This window comes from Cucurbita pepo, chromosome 7 (assembly GCF_057944985.1).
Source record: "Cucurbita pepo subsp. pepo isolate OVF chromosome 7, ASM5794498v1, whole genome shotgun sequence".
Lineage (NCBI taxonomy): Eukaryota > Viridiplantae > Streptophyta > Magnoliopsida > Cucurbitales > Cucurbitaceae > Cucurbita > Cucurbita pepo.
The window spans coordinates 2,038,875-2,050,569 of record NC_141804.1 but is presented as its reverse complement, the minus strand read 5'-3'; the positions used below and the strand labels follow the sequence as shown (position 1 = coordinate 2,050,569).

Below are 11,695 nucleotides of genomic sequence, written 5' to 3'. Positions count from 1 at the left end.
GAGCTTAAGATACAAGTTTGGCAATGTAACAAGTCAAACTATTCCCCATATGCTTAATAAACATGTTTTTTTTTTAATTTAAATCTTAATAAAAGAGAAATTGTGTTTTTATATATTATTATTATTATTATTTTTGTGTTTGGCAATGAAAAATAAAAAATGCATGCGTTTTGCTACTCTCAATGTTTGACCATATTAAATGAATTTATTAACAACAAATCCCATAAATTTAAAATGCCCAATTTTATGTTTTATTATTCACTTTTTTTAATAAAAAGAAATTGACTCGTTCTAGAATTTGGATCTAGATTAGGTGTCTGATAACTCAGATCCTATAATATCCTTGCTCTTTAAGAGTGAAAAACAAACAAAACTCCTCAAAGATTATCTAATATATAACTATTTTCGAGTAAAATACGTTTAACCATGAAAGTTCTTTGATCGAGCTATCGAAGAGGAAGTGTACCTTGTTGGTATGTGCAGTAGCTTTCAATTTTTTATTCTTTCTTAATTATCTTATTATCTGAATTGCTCTCATTTGAATATGATCTCTCGTACTGTGTACTCACCAAAAAAAACAAATATTAAACGAATATTAAAGTTGAGTTAAAAACAAATTAGAGATAATACCATAATATATTTTTCAAAATATTAATATAAAATTATTTTCCATAAATAACACTGCCCTGACAGTTTTAAATTGCATCATGCCAAAAATGATAACAGTTTGATGATTTATTTATATATATATATATATTTTAAGCGTAGAAATTAAACTTTTTTTATTTTTCCCTCCCACGTGTCTCTATCACCGTCGTTAATGTCGAGGTCGGTCGTCCGTCAAAATTATCGGCTCAACTTCCGAATATACCCCCACCAATTTATCGAATTTACAACCAATGCCATCCACCGCGTATCCCTTTTTTCTAGAAACAATTAAAAACAATAAAAACAATAAATATGAAGTGGGGCCCGCACCAACTCAGGACATTTTCGTCCTTTCACACGATTATGTCATCCAGTTTTTATTTCGTTAAGTCAACTGGTTATAGTTCAATATTTACATTTTATTAATCCCAATTTTATTAATTTATTTATTTATTAGAAAAACCATCATAAATATTAAATTTTCATGCACCCATTTAAGTAAACATATCAATGTACTATAAATTATGTCTTTGAAATTATAAATAAATTGTATTTACTCGTAGAAACGTTCACGGGTATCAGGAAAGATTATTTTATCCCCGCTTCTTATTTTAATTTTCAGCCCAAACCTACGGCTAACAAATATAGTCAAAGTCTTACGGTTTTAGAAGACATCGGTTAATGAGACGTCTCCACACCCTTATAAGAAATGTTTCGTTCCCTCCCTACCCGACATGGGATCTCACAAGATAATTTCTAAGAATTCGAATATGATGTTCAATGTCTGTGTAGGGTAAGATAAAGATATGGGACAGGGACGGAGAATATAATTCTCGTCTTTACTCCTGTTCAGCTAATGGAAAGAAATATCTCCTCACTTACTCCCTTGTGTTCTCCGTTTAAATGAGTATTTTTTCATCTTATTCATGATGGGTTCTTAAATAGACATCTTATTCATTACGAACAATATTTTACTTTGATACCTACACACGAAAATTAATATCTTTCCATCTTTGAAATTATGGTATCTTTAGGTTAGGTAGGCGAGCCCGACTTTGCTCCTTCCTACCATAGTAGTTTGTTCGAGGTTCAAATTCTCATATTTTATATTTGACATTTGTTGTATTAAAAAAATATTTTCACGGACGGGCGATTACTATATATATATAAATAATATTTTAATTTATTTTAATTTTAAATTATTGATTGATTTTGAAATTGGTGTCGTATAGGTGACGGGCGATTACTAGCGATTCGAGATAGAAATATGTTTTTTTTTTTTAATTTTAAAAAATAAATAAATTCCATTGGAATAAAACGATAATGATAAATAAAGATATTTAATTGCGATGATGACGACAAATAAAATAATCTAATAAATAATAATGAAAAAGAAAAAAAAAAAAAAGGAGTGGAGCCATCAATGGCAATCACGTAATTAAGTAAAAAAGAAGGGGCTTAGATTAGCCGTAGTTGGTTGATAAACTTTTACTTCCGGTCCTCACTTCCAGAGATAAAAGGAGGAAGAAGAAGCAGTCGGTTTAGAGAGAGAAAATATTTTGCAGAAGAAAGAGAAGAGAAGTCTGGTGGAAGCCATGTGCCCTACAAAGCAGAACCTAAATCACCGGAGCTTAATCGGAGAATCTGGCGGAAGGTGTTCGGAACACGGCGAATCCACGACGACGGTCGATTGGATTTCCGAGACGATCAACGGCGGATCCTTACGCCCTGTCGATCTTCAGACTGGGATAAATGGCTGGGCCTCGCCGCCTGGCGATTTGTTCTTTCTCCGCTCTAAGAACTACTTGACGAAACGGCAGAAATCTCCGTCTGGTGATTATCTGCTTTCTCCTGCTGGTGTTGATTGGCTGAAATCGAGTTCAAAGCTCGACAACGTCCTCGGTCGTCCTGACAATCGCGTTGCTCAGGCGTTGAGGAGAGCGCAAGGCTTAGGTAAGTCGTTGAAGAGCTTCATTATTGCTGTTAACCTTCAAGTTCCTGGGAAGGATCATTACAGTGCCGTGTTCTACTTTGCTACTGAGGATCCGATTCCTGCTGGCTCGATTCTTCACCGATTTATCAATGGCGATGATTCTTTCAGAAATCAACGGTTGAAATTGGTGAATCGGATCGTGAAAGGACCGTGGATCGTCAAGAAAGCGGTAGGAAATTACAGTGCGTGTTTGTTAGGAAAGGCATTGACGTGCAATTACCGCAGAGGACCTAACTATTTGGAGATTGACGTAGATATGGGGAGTTCGACCATAGCCAATGCGATTTTGCATCTCGCGCTTCGATACGTCACCAACGTAACAGTAGACATGGGATTTCTGGTGGAGGGACAGACGGAGGAGGAGTTGCCGGAGAGGCTGTTCGGCGCCGTCCGGATTTGCCAGATGGAGATGTCATCGGCAACTGTAGCGGACGCGCCGACGGTGGCGCGTGGATTATCATGTGCGAAGGTGAATCATCACAAACCTGGCGACGACGATAACTGATTCGATTCGATTAACGGTAAAATCTCTCGAGTTTTTTCAGTTCATAGAGCAATTTTTCTTTCTGCCTCAAAATGATAGTTCATAGTTGGATTAGAAGCGATTCTCCGAATTCCTGATTGTAGATAATAATCGGTAGACAGATAAGAAAATGCTCGAGATTATTTCCTTATTGAAATTCCCCTGAAATTGAGTCGGAATTATTTTTCTTTCAAAGATCGCACTGCACAGGGTTTTGGTCTATAATTTAGTCTACTCGACTATAATCCTACTATAGATGGGCGGTGGAATTACTTTCATCTGATGTTGAAATATGAATCTATGTTAATTACAAATGAGCTGTTAACTAAGAAACTGGGTGTTGTCATTGGTGGTGGGGACGGCGACGGCGACAGCGGCGGTTTATCGTCGTCTGGCTGTTTCTAGAATAGGGTTGTTGAGTGGAACGTTATGTTCTGGGTGTTGGATGATGGAAGTCTCACATCGACTAATTTAGGGAATGATCATGGGTTTATAAGTGAGGAATAATTTAGGGAATGATCATGGGTTTATAAGTGAGGAATACTAACTCTATTGGTATCAGGCCTTTTGGGGAAGCAAAGCCATGAAAGCTTATGCTCAAAGTGTACAATATCATACCATTGTGGAGGGTTAACACTGGGCCTACCAACGGTATGGCCAATTACACACACTCATCTATAATTTTACTATTCAATAAAGAATTTTGATATTTTCTTCTCGGGAAATTACTTGAACTTCTAATCTCTAGATCGAGACATATATTCTATCTTCAACTATACATAAGTTGACAAGATTGTTTATCTTTAAAATGGTAGCTTCAAGACAAAGGTTCATGAGCTTCTCTGTCTTTCCTTCCTTCCTTCCTGATTTCGGGTTCAGTAACTAATTCATTTACTCTTTATTGTCTTGCTTCAGTCTAATTCTTCTTGAGTTGAGTCTTTCCCTTTATTCAACAAAGACTTGTAAACTCTTCTTATTCACCGAGCGAAAGCTGCTAATTCATTTACTCAGTCAAAGGAGCCGGAGTTCAGGATCGTTAATCTTGAGTCTTTTTTTCCCTTGTTCAAGAGTGAAACAGCCCTTTTTACCGGGAAAATAAGTAGACACTAAATAAGAAATGGTCAGTAAAGGCCGTAACTCAAATAGATAGAGAATTATTCTTTTCATGTTTTATCTTACTCAAAGTTGATCTCCCACCGTTCACGAAAAACATAAATATCAAAGATAGTGAAGCTCGTAGACGAGAAACTATTTGCAGAGCTTAGAACAATGTAGTTAAGAGTTTTGTATTGAATGATTATTAACATTATACAAATTTTCAATTTTTTAGGGTGCTTTGAAATTTTGATTGGAAAGATGAATTTTTCAAACAAACTGACCCATGAAGCTCGTAGACGAGAAACTATTTGCAGAGCTTAGAACAATGTAGTTAAGAGTTTTGTATTGAATGATTATTAACATTATACAAATTTTCAATTTTTTAGGGTGCTTTGAAATTTTGATTGGAAAGATGAATTTTTCAAACAAACTGACCCAATTGGTCAATATTTCAAAGCAGACAGACAATTTCGACCAAAATTCAGGTTGAACCAACCAACTTACACTTGCCCTCCATGGCACCAAATAACAAAGCTTTTGTTGTGTTTGAAAATTGAAACCACATTATGCGTTTGTTGCATAGCTTAGTTCTTCCCTGCTCCAGAAAACGTTCATCAAAAACCATTAGCAGTGCTCGCTCCATCTCTAGCAAATGGCTTATCAGGCCGCAGCCTCACAAGTTGCCACATGTATTAGGAATCATGACTCTCTACAATAATATGATATTATCCACTTTGAGTATAAGCTCTCGTGACTTTGTTATGGGCTCCTCCAAAAGACATCATACCAATGAAGATGTATTACTTATAAATTTATTATCATTCCCTAAATTAGTCAATGTGGGACTTCAACAACGTGCAATGGCCTTTCTTCTATCATCGAGGTTTTGGCTTCTTCTAGACACCCCGATAGCCCAAGACATGAATCTGTTCGGTCTCAATTGAAGGATAGGAACTTGCCAATCCACGAGTATTCCATGAAGTTACAAAAGCTGTACCTGTAAACCAACCTCCTACGGCAAAATAGGCACAAAGAGCAATAGACCGGACCAACCTACAAAAAAAAAACGAAACGGTCCCATTTGTGACAATCCAGTCAAGATCATTGAAGATCACAAGCTTAGCAGATACAATTAATTTTGAGGGGGAATTTTTAAAGCAAAAGAGCATAAATTATTGACAGTGGAAATTCTCTAGAATGCATGACCCTTTAAAAAGTCACTTTACAATCTCTCTCTCTCTCTCTCTGAGCCAATAAAAAGTGTTCCAAGAAGAGTCTTGTAATGGAAGGATCAATCCATTCACATGAACATTGGAATATGTCCATTCCATTACAAGTATAGCATAAAGCTCAAGTGGTCAACCTTCATTCACCGTGGAGGATCTTGGTGCCATTGCCAAAATGAATGGTTTATGCATCTTCAGGTTCTGCAGTTTCTTCATCCCCATCATCTATGTCATCAATTTGAATGTCTTCACTGTTGACGATCGAACCTAAATCCGTAAATATTACAGAGAACGTAAAATTACGAGGCTTCGAATAATCAGCTATTCGGAAAATGTAAATCTACGACACGTGCACCAATACAATACACCAGATTCTGTGTGTGAGTACTAACTACCAAGACCTTAGAGAAGTCTAACAAAAAAAGTGTCCCAGTAAAATTAAATTTGAGAGTACTTAGTTTCAATCAATTCGAGCCAAGGTTAGATGGATGTAAGATATTTCGGTTCATCATTAACGGAACTACTTATTCTAAGACGTTCTTGAGCAGGAAATAATCCAGAGCATAAAATAAATAGTTTACCACTATCTGAGAAAGGAATAGATGAACCTGATGGTCCAGATTCTGATATGTCATCAAGAAGATAAGGGACTTCAAGAAACTTCAGCAAAGATTCAGTCTGAGGATTTCGGTTACACCCTGTGATACCACAAGCAATTTAACAGAGTGAACAAGACATAGAACACAAAAGATCCAAGTTCATTAGCTATGCATCATTTGGCCACTATTGGATGATGAAAGTCCCACATCGGCTAATTTAGGGAATGATCATGGGTTTATAAACAAAGAATACTCTCTACATTGGTTTGAGGCCTTTTGGGAAGCCAAAGCAAAGCCATGAGATTGATACCATTGTGGAGAGTCGCGTTCGTCTAACATGGTATCAGAGCCACCCTAAACTTAGCCATGCCAATAGATTGATAAATACTCAAATGCCGATGTGATGTCTCACATTGGTTGGGGAGGAGAACAAACCACCATTTATAAGGGTGTGGAAAGCTTCCCCCTAGCAGACGCGTTTTAAAACCTTGAGGGGAAGCCCGAAAGGGAAAGCCCAAAAAGGACAATATCTGCTAGCGGTGGATCTGGGTCGTTACAAATGGTATCAGAGCCAGACACCGGACGATGTGTCAGCCTTCTCGCTGTTCCCCAAAGGGGGGTAAACACGAGACGGTGTGCCAGTAAGGACGCTTGCCCCAAAGGGAGGTGGATTTGGGGGCGGTCCCACATCGATTGGAGGAAGAAAAGAGTACCAGCGAGGACGCTGGGCCCCGAAGGGGGGTGGATTGTGATGTCCCACATTGGTTGGGGAGGAGAACAAACCACCATTTATAAGGGTGTGGAAACCTTACCCTAGCATACGCGTTTTAAAACCTTGAGGGGAAGCCTGAAAGGGAAAACCCAAAAAGGACAATATCTGCTAGCGGTGGATCTGGGTCGTTACAGTCGAACAAAGGACTCAAAAGAAAAGGAGTCAAGCCTCCTCGAAGGCAGTAAAAATGACTAAGACTCCAAAGGAGTCGAGCCTCGATTAAGGGGAGGTGTATTTTGATCGAGAGGAGGTGTTGGATGATGAAAGTCCTACATCGGCTAATTTAGGGAATGATCATGAATTTATAAACAAAGAATACTCTCTCCATGGGTTTGAGGCCTTTTGGAAAGTCCAAAGCAAAGCTATGAGAGCTTATGCTCAAAGTGGACAATATCATACCATTGTGGAGAGTCGTGTTCGTCTAGCAGCAACAACTTATACTTGACAAGCAACCGACATATCATCCAAATATATTCGCCAACAACTATCCACATCTGTGCAAGGGGTGATAGATATCCTTTTTTTTCTTTTTTACTTGCACAGATATAATAACCCAAATGAAAATATTATTGAATTACCAGCAAGTGGACTGTTGGAGACAGATCTAGACGGATCATAACAAGGAACAGTCTGAACAAATTCAAAAGGTTTTGCTCCTCTTTCTTTTAATCTGCTTTGGACCCATTGTCGACAATCCTGCATTTGAAGCTTTAAATTCCTGAAATTAATAAATGGAAGGTTACAACTCAGACTAACAATGGCTACAAATGAGAAAGAAAGTTCGGTCCAATCAAACCGTCACCAAAAGTTCTCATAAAACATACGCACCCATAGTTTGCATTTTTGGCTGCGGATGGGAAAATTTCATGGAACCTTCGTGTTATTGCTAACCATTCTTCATCGTAATGAATCTCATAAGGTCCAGGCTCTGCTTCCAGCTCAATAACCTACAAAACCACAGTTAAAGCTTTAAAATTACCAGCGTCTAACGAAGATCGAAAAAAGGACCACGTGGATTATTACTATTTAATATTAAGAAACTCAAAAAAAGAAAAGTACCTGTAAAAATTTGCGTTTAGGAAGACACTTATCAAGCGCAAGAAATTTTGTCAAAGGGCCACCTTCACCATGTTGAACGAGAGCCGCAAACTTACAGTGCAAGTGAGCTGAAAACCAGTAAGGTGGTTTCAACTTTTCCAGCAACTCAGCTGCAGCCTTACTCCCCAGACGTCTTTCCTGAATCTGGCATTTAAAATTCGACTCCATAAGTTATCATGAACCTTAATAGTGCACAATCAGGACAAAATCAGCAAATAAACATATCAGAGAATTTGAAATATTTTATCTGGAATCTGTTTAAATTCCTCCAGGGACCATTCTATAGCTAATATGTCGGATCCTTCAATCCGTTCAGCAATAGAAGTCTAATTTCTCGGTTCGACAACTATATGTTCACTTTACTAATGCCTTCTTCATAACTTAAAGTTGACGATACAGGAAGTATAATCTATACTGGCTTTCGGGGTCTAGATTCATTGTTTCTGACTTTACAAGAAAATCTAGCTGTTATAATGAAGGTCTTGTCAACTTTGCAATTTCGAAAGTGCTTATCCTCTTCTAACATTCACTTTAACCCTATGCTAAGTGCTGATCTTAGTAGGTTAATGTGAATTAAGAGTGATGGATAGATGTAGCAGATCTGATACTTTTCACATCGACTACGTACAAAATTCATCTGACAATGACAACATAGAAATTTATGTAAGAGGCGGACACCGCCAAAATGAATAGAAATCTTACACCCAAGCAACAATCAAAGAACTTGCATCAATGTAAAGCAGTTCAGATTATGTAGAGAATTACTATGCATGCACTTTTGTTAGTGGTTAGGTAAGCAGATCGTATCGAAATATTTTTAGCTACCTCCTTCTCAAAAAATGGTTTGAACTTAACAAGCTGCTTCCAGTTTCCATAATCAGTGATGCCAACAGGCCAATCATGGGAAAGAAAAATGTCAATGGGTTCCTCAACTTGCATAAGCTTCTGAACATCGTATTCACGAACATGGTAAACAGATCTTATAGTATCCTCATTGTATGGAGGCCTCTCGTAGTGACCTGCTCATTAAATGTGAAGAAGATCATGTCGCATGTAGTTTAGCAGTTATTGCATAATGCAGTTAAGATAACAGGCAACATAAAGATAGAAAAGTGCAACCGTACATTCGAAATGTCAACTTTTTTCAATATGCTATATTCTTAAGAGTTATGATTTAATGAGGAATTATTACACTGCCCACCAATCTATCCCTTAGAAAAGCTTTATCAATAAAACACCTCCTCAAAAGATCATAAAATGTGTAGTCTCCTTAAAAGCACTCCAGAATGAAAACCCCCAACCCAGAACAAACTTGCAGTTACTCAATCTGAAAGCCATTCTCACTCGGGGCTATTAATGTTTACCAGATTCCATGACGAACGCAGCACATGAAGAAACAAACAAGACAAAACCTCGACTGTATTCTAATCAATCAAGATAACTACCTTTCACCATTTTGCGTCTACATAAACATCGGCCAGAAAGTTATTCAATAACCCACCTAGACGATAATGGCGTGCATTATAAATCCCAGACAGCCCACCAATACGGATATTTCCAAACTTTACTACACCAGCAACGCCCAAGAAGTAGATATTTGGCGCAGCCCAACCTCCATAGTACCTAAAATAAAAATACAAATCCTCAAAAGAACAACAATGAAATGAGAAAAAAAAAAAAAAAAGAAAAGAAAAAAGACACGGGAAACAATTGAAATTGAGGGCATAGAGATGATTGTGTAAAGATCTCATCTAATTGTTCAACAGGACGACCGAGTATCAGAATATCGGAACTCTCCTGGACGATTGCCAATTGTTTCACACATACTCAAAGAATTAGAAAAATAAAAAACTGCAGTAATCCATGACTGTGATTCAACTCACTTGCAGAATTTCTATTACCCCCAAAATAAAGTTCATAGATCAAGACACCAAGAACACAAGCAAAATAAAGTTCATAAATCAAGACACCAAGAACACGAACAAAATAAAGTTCATATATCAAGACACCAAGAACACAAACAACCAAAGAACTCATGGAGACCCATTAAGAGATAACGCAAGCTAAGGTGAATTAACTCACAATTCCCACAAATAATTAGAAGCTTCATGATTTCCACCAATGAAAATAGTAGGATAAGGAGCGATTTCAGCTCCAGAGTAATACTTCCAGAACGAGTTCATGGCGCGATATTTCGGCGGCACATTTAAGCTCTTCAGATCGTACTCATTTCTAACAGCCTAAAACGCTCATAAAAATGCAACGATTTAGAGGAGTAGATACTGCAAAATAGAAAAGGATGCGGAACTAAAAGAAGTACCTGAAAGTCGCCACAGCAGAGCAGAAGGTCGATTTTGATGTTCTGAACTTGCTCCATGTATTGGAGAGTCTTGTAGACATTGTCGAGGTCACCGTGCATGCAACCTTCCACTGCAATCCTCATGCTTCTTCTTCTTCTTCTTCTTCTTCTTCTTCTTCAGAGGCTACCGCTGGAATTTAGAAGCAACTGGGCAATTTTTCATGAAATTAATCAATCCATACCCCATAAACCCTCCATTTGTTCTTTCTTCGCGGAAGAAAAAACCAGCGTTGTTTGCCAACAACTGAGAAGAAGTGATTTATTTTAAAATTAAAATTAAAATTGTTTTTAGTTAATTCAAAATTAATTTTAGGAAAGAAAAATCGGTTAAACTAATAAATCAAGCAATAAATTAATTTTAAAATAATCACTATGTAATTTTAATTATTTCGAAATTGAAAATTATGTCCAATATGTTATTTAAATATCGTATTTTTTTTATAAAAAAAATTGTCGATTATTTGAAAATAGTATTCATTCCTTTTTTTTTCTTGTCTAAATTACACAATAATTATATATTTTAATTTAATAATAAATTTCTTTTTTTTTTCTTTTCTTATTTTGATTCCCATGATTTTAGCTTAGATTTTATTCCATTTATCCCCTTTTTCTTTTAATCAAATTTCTCTCACTTTTTTTTTTCATGAAATTTTGAATTTTGAAAGATTTTATATTTAACTTTGGTTAACAAAAAAAAATTGGAGATTCTTTAAAAAAAAACTTTTGAAAAAAATGTAAATACCTATACCTGAAATCCACATCGATTATAGAGGGAAACACGAATAATATTTGCTAGCAGTAGACTAAAGTTATTACAAATGGTATCAAAGTCAGATACTGAGCGGTTGTAGAGGGAAACAAAACGAACAATATCTACTAGTAGTAGACTAAATTTATTACAAATAGTATCAAAGCCAGATACTAAGCGGTTATAGAGGGAAACAAAGCAGAAAATATCTGCTAATAGTAGACTTAAGCTATTACAAATAGTATTAAAGCTAGATACCGAGTGGTTATAGAGGGAAACAAAGCGAACAATATCTGCTAGTAGTAGACTTAGGTTATTACAAATAGTATCAAAGCCATATACCAAGCGGTTATAGAGGGAAACAAAGCAAACAATGTATGCTAGTAGTAGACTTTGGCTATTACAAATAGTATCAAAACCAGTAACTAAACAGTTAGAGAGGGAAACAAAGCGAACAATATCGGCTAGTAGTAGACTTAGACTATTACAAATAGTATCAAAGCCAGATACTGAGCGGTTATAGAGGGAAACAAAGCAAACAATGTATGCTAGTAGTAGACTTTGGCTATTACAAATAGTATCAAAACTAGATACCAAGCGGTTATAAAGGGAAACAAAGCAAACAATATCT

General features: G+C 36.6%; 1 protein-coding gene and 1 pseudogene across 5 annotated transcripts; one reads left to right on the top strand and one right to left on the bottom strand.

Annotated features, from left to right (window-relative positions):
* The first annotated feature begins 2,143 nt into the window (after positions 1–2,143).
* LOC111798016 (protein ENHANCED DISEASE RESISTANCE 2-like pseudogene) lies at positions 2,144–4,486 on the top strand (annotated as a pseudogene). 2 transcript variants are annotated; one of them, XR_015421683.1, is made up of 2 exons: positions 2,144–3,162; positions 4,080–4,486. The product of XR_015421683.1 is annotated as a protein ENHANCED DISEASE RESISTANCE 2-like pseudogene, transcript variant X2 (transcript). The 2 variants fall into 2 exon arrangements; XR_015421681.1 differs by lacking the exon at positions 4,080–4,486 and adding an exon at positions 3,375–3,882 and having other exon boundaries at positions 2,145–3,162.
* An 834-nt stretch (positions 4,487–5,320) lies between these two features.
* DBR1 (debranching enzyme 1) lies at positions 5,321–10,555 on the bottom strand. 3 transcript variants are annotated; one of them, XM_023682776.2, is made up of 9 exons: positions 10,278–10,555; positions 10,040–10,197; positions 9,459–9,580; positions 8,783–8,976; positions 7,919–8,101; positions 7,688–7,806; positions 7,438–7,577; positions 6,097–6,186; positions 5,321–5,755 (listed from the first exon to the last, which is right to left on the bottom strand). In XM_023682776.2, the coding sequence occupies exons 1-9, from the start codon at positions 10,398–10,400 to the stop codon at positions 5,673–5,675; spliced, it is 1,212 nt and encodes a 403-aa protein (XP_023538544.2). In that variant the 5' UTR covers positions 10,401–10,555; the 3' UTR covers positions 5,321–5,672. The 3 variants fall into 3 exon arrangements, with proteins under 3 accessions (XP_023538544.2, XP_023538543.2, XP_023538545.2); XM_023682775.2 differs by having other exon boundaries at positions 6,070–6,186; positions 10,278–10,554; XM_023682777.2 differs by lacking the exon at positions 10,040–10,197 and having other exon boundaries at positions 6,070–6,186; positions 10,278–10,552.
* Positions 10,556–11,695: the final 1,140 nt, after the last annotated feature.

Bases quoted from the DNA above. Each gene is read 5' to 3' on its own strand.
- DBR1 (XM_023682775.2), bottom strand. From the start codon at position 10,400: ATGAGGATTGCAGTGGAAGGTTGCATGCACGGTGACCTCGACAATGTC. The intron at 8,102-8,782 runs GTAGCTAAAAAT...TTTAAATGCCAG, and splicing joins AACCATTTTTTGAGAAGGAG to ATTCAGGAAAGACGTCTGGG. The intron at 7,578-7,687 runs GTGCGTATGTTT...TATTAATTTCAG, and splicing joins GCCAAAAATGCAAACTATGG to GAATTTAAAGCTTCAAATGC.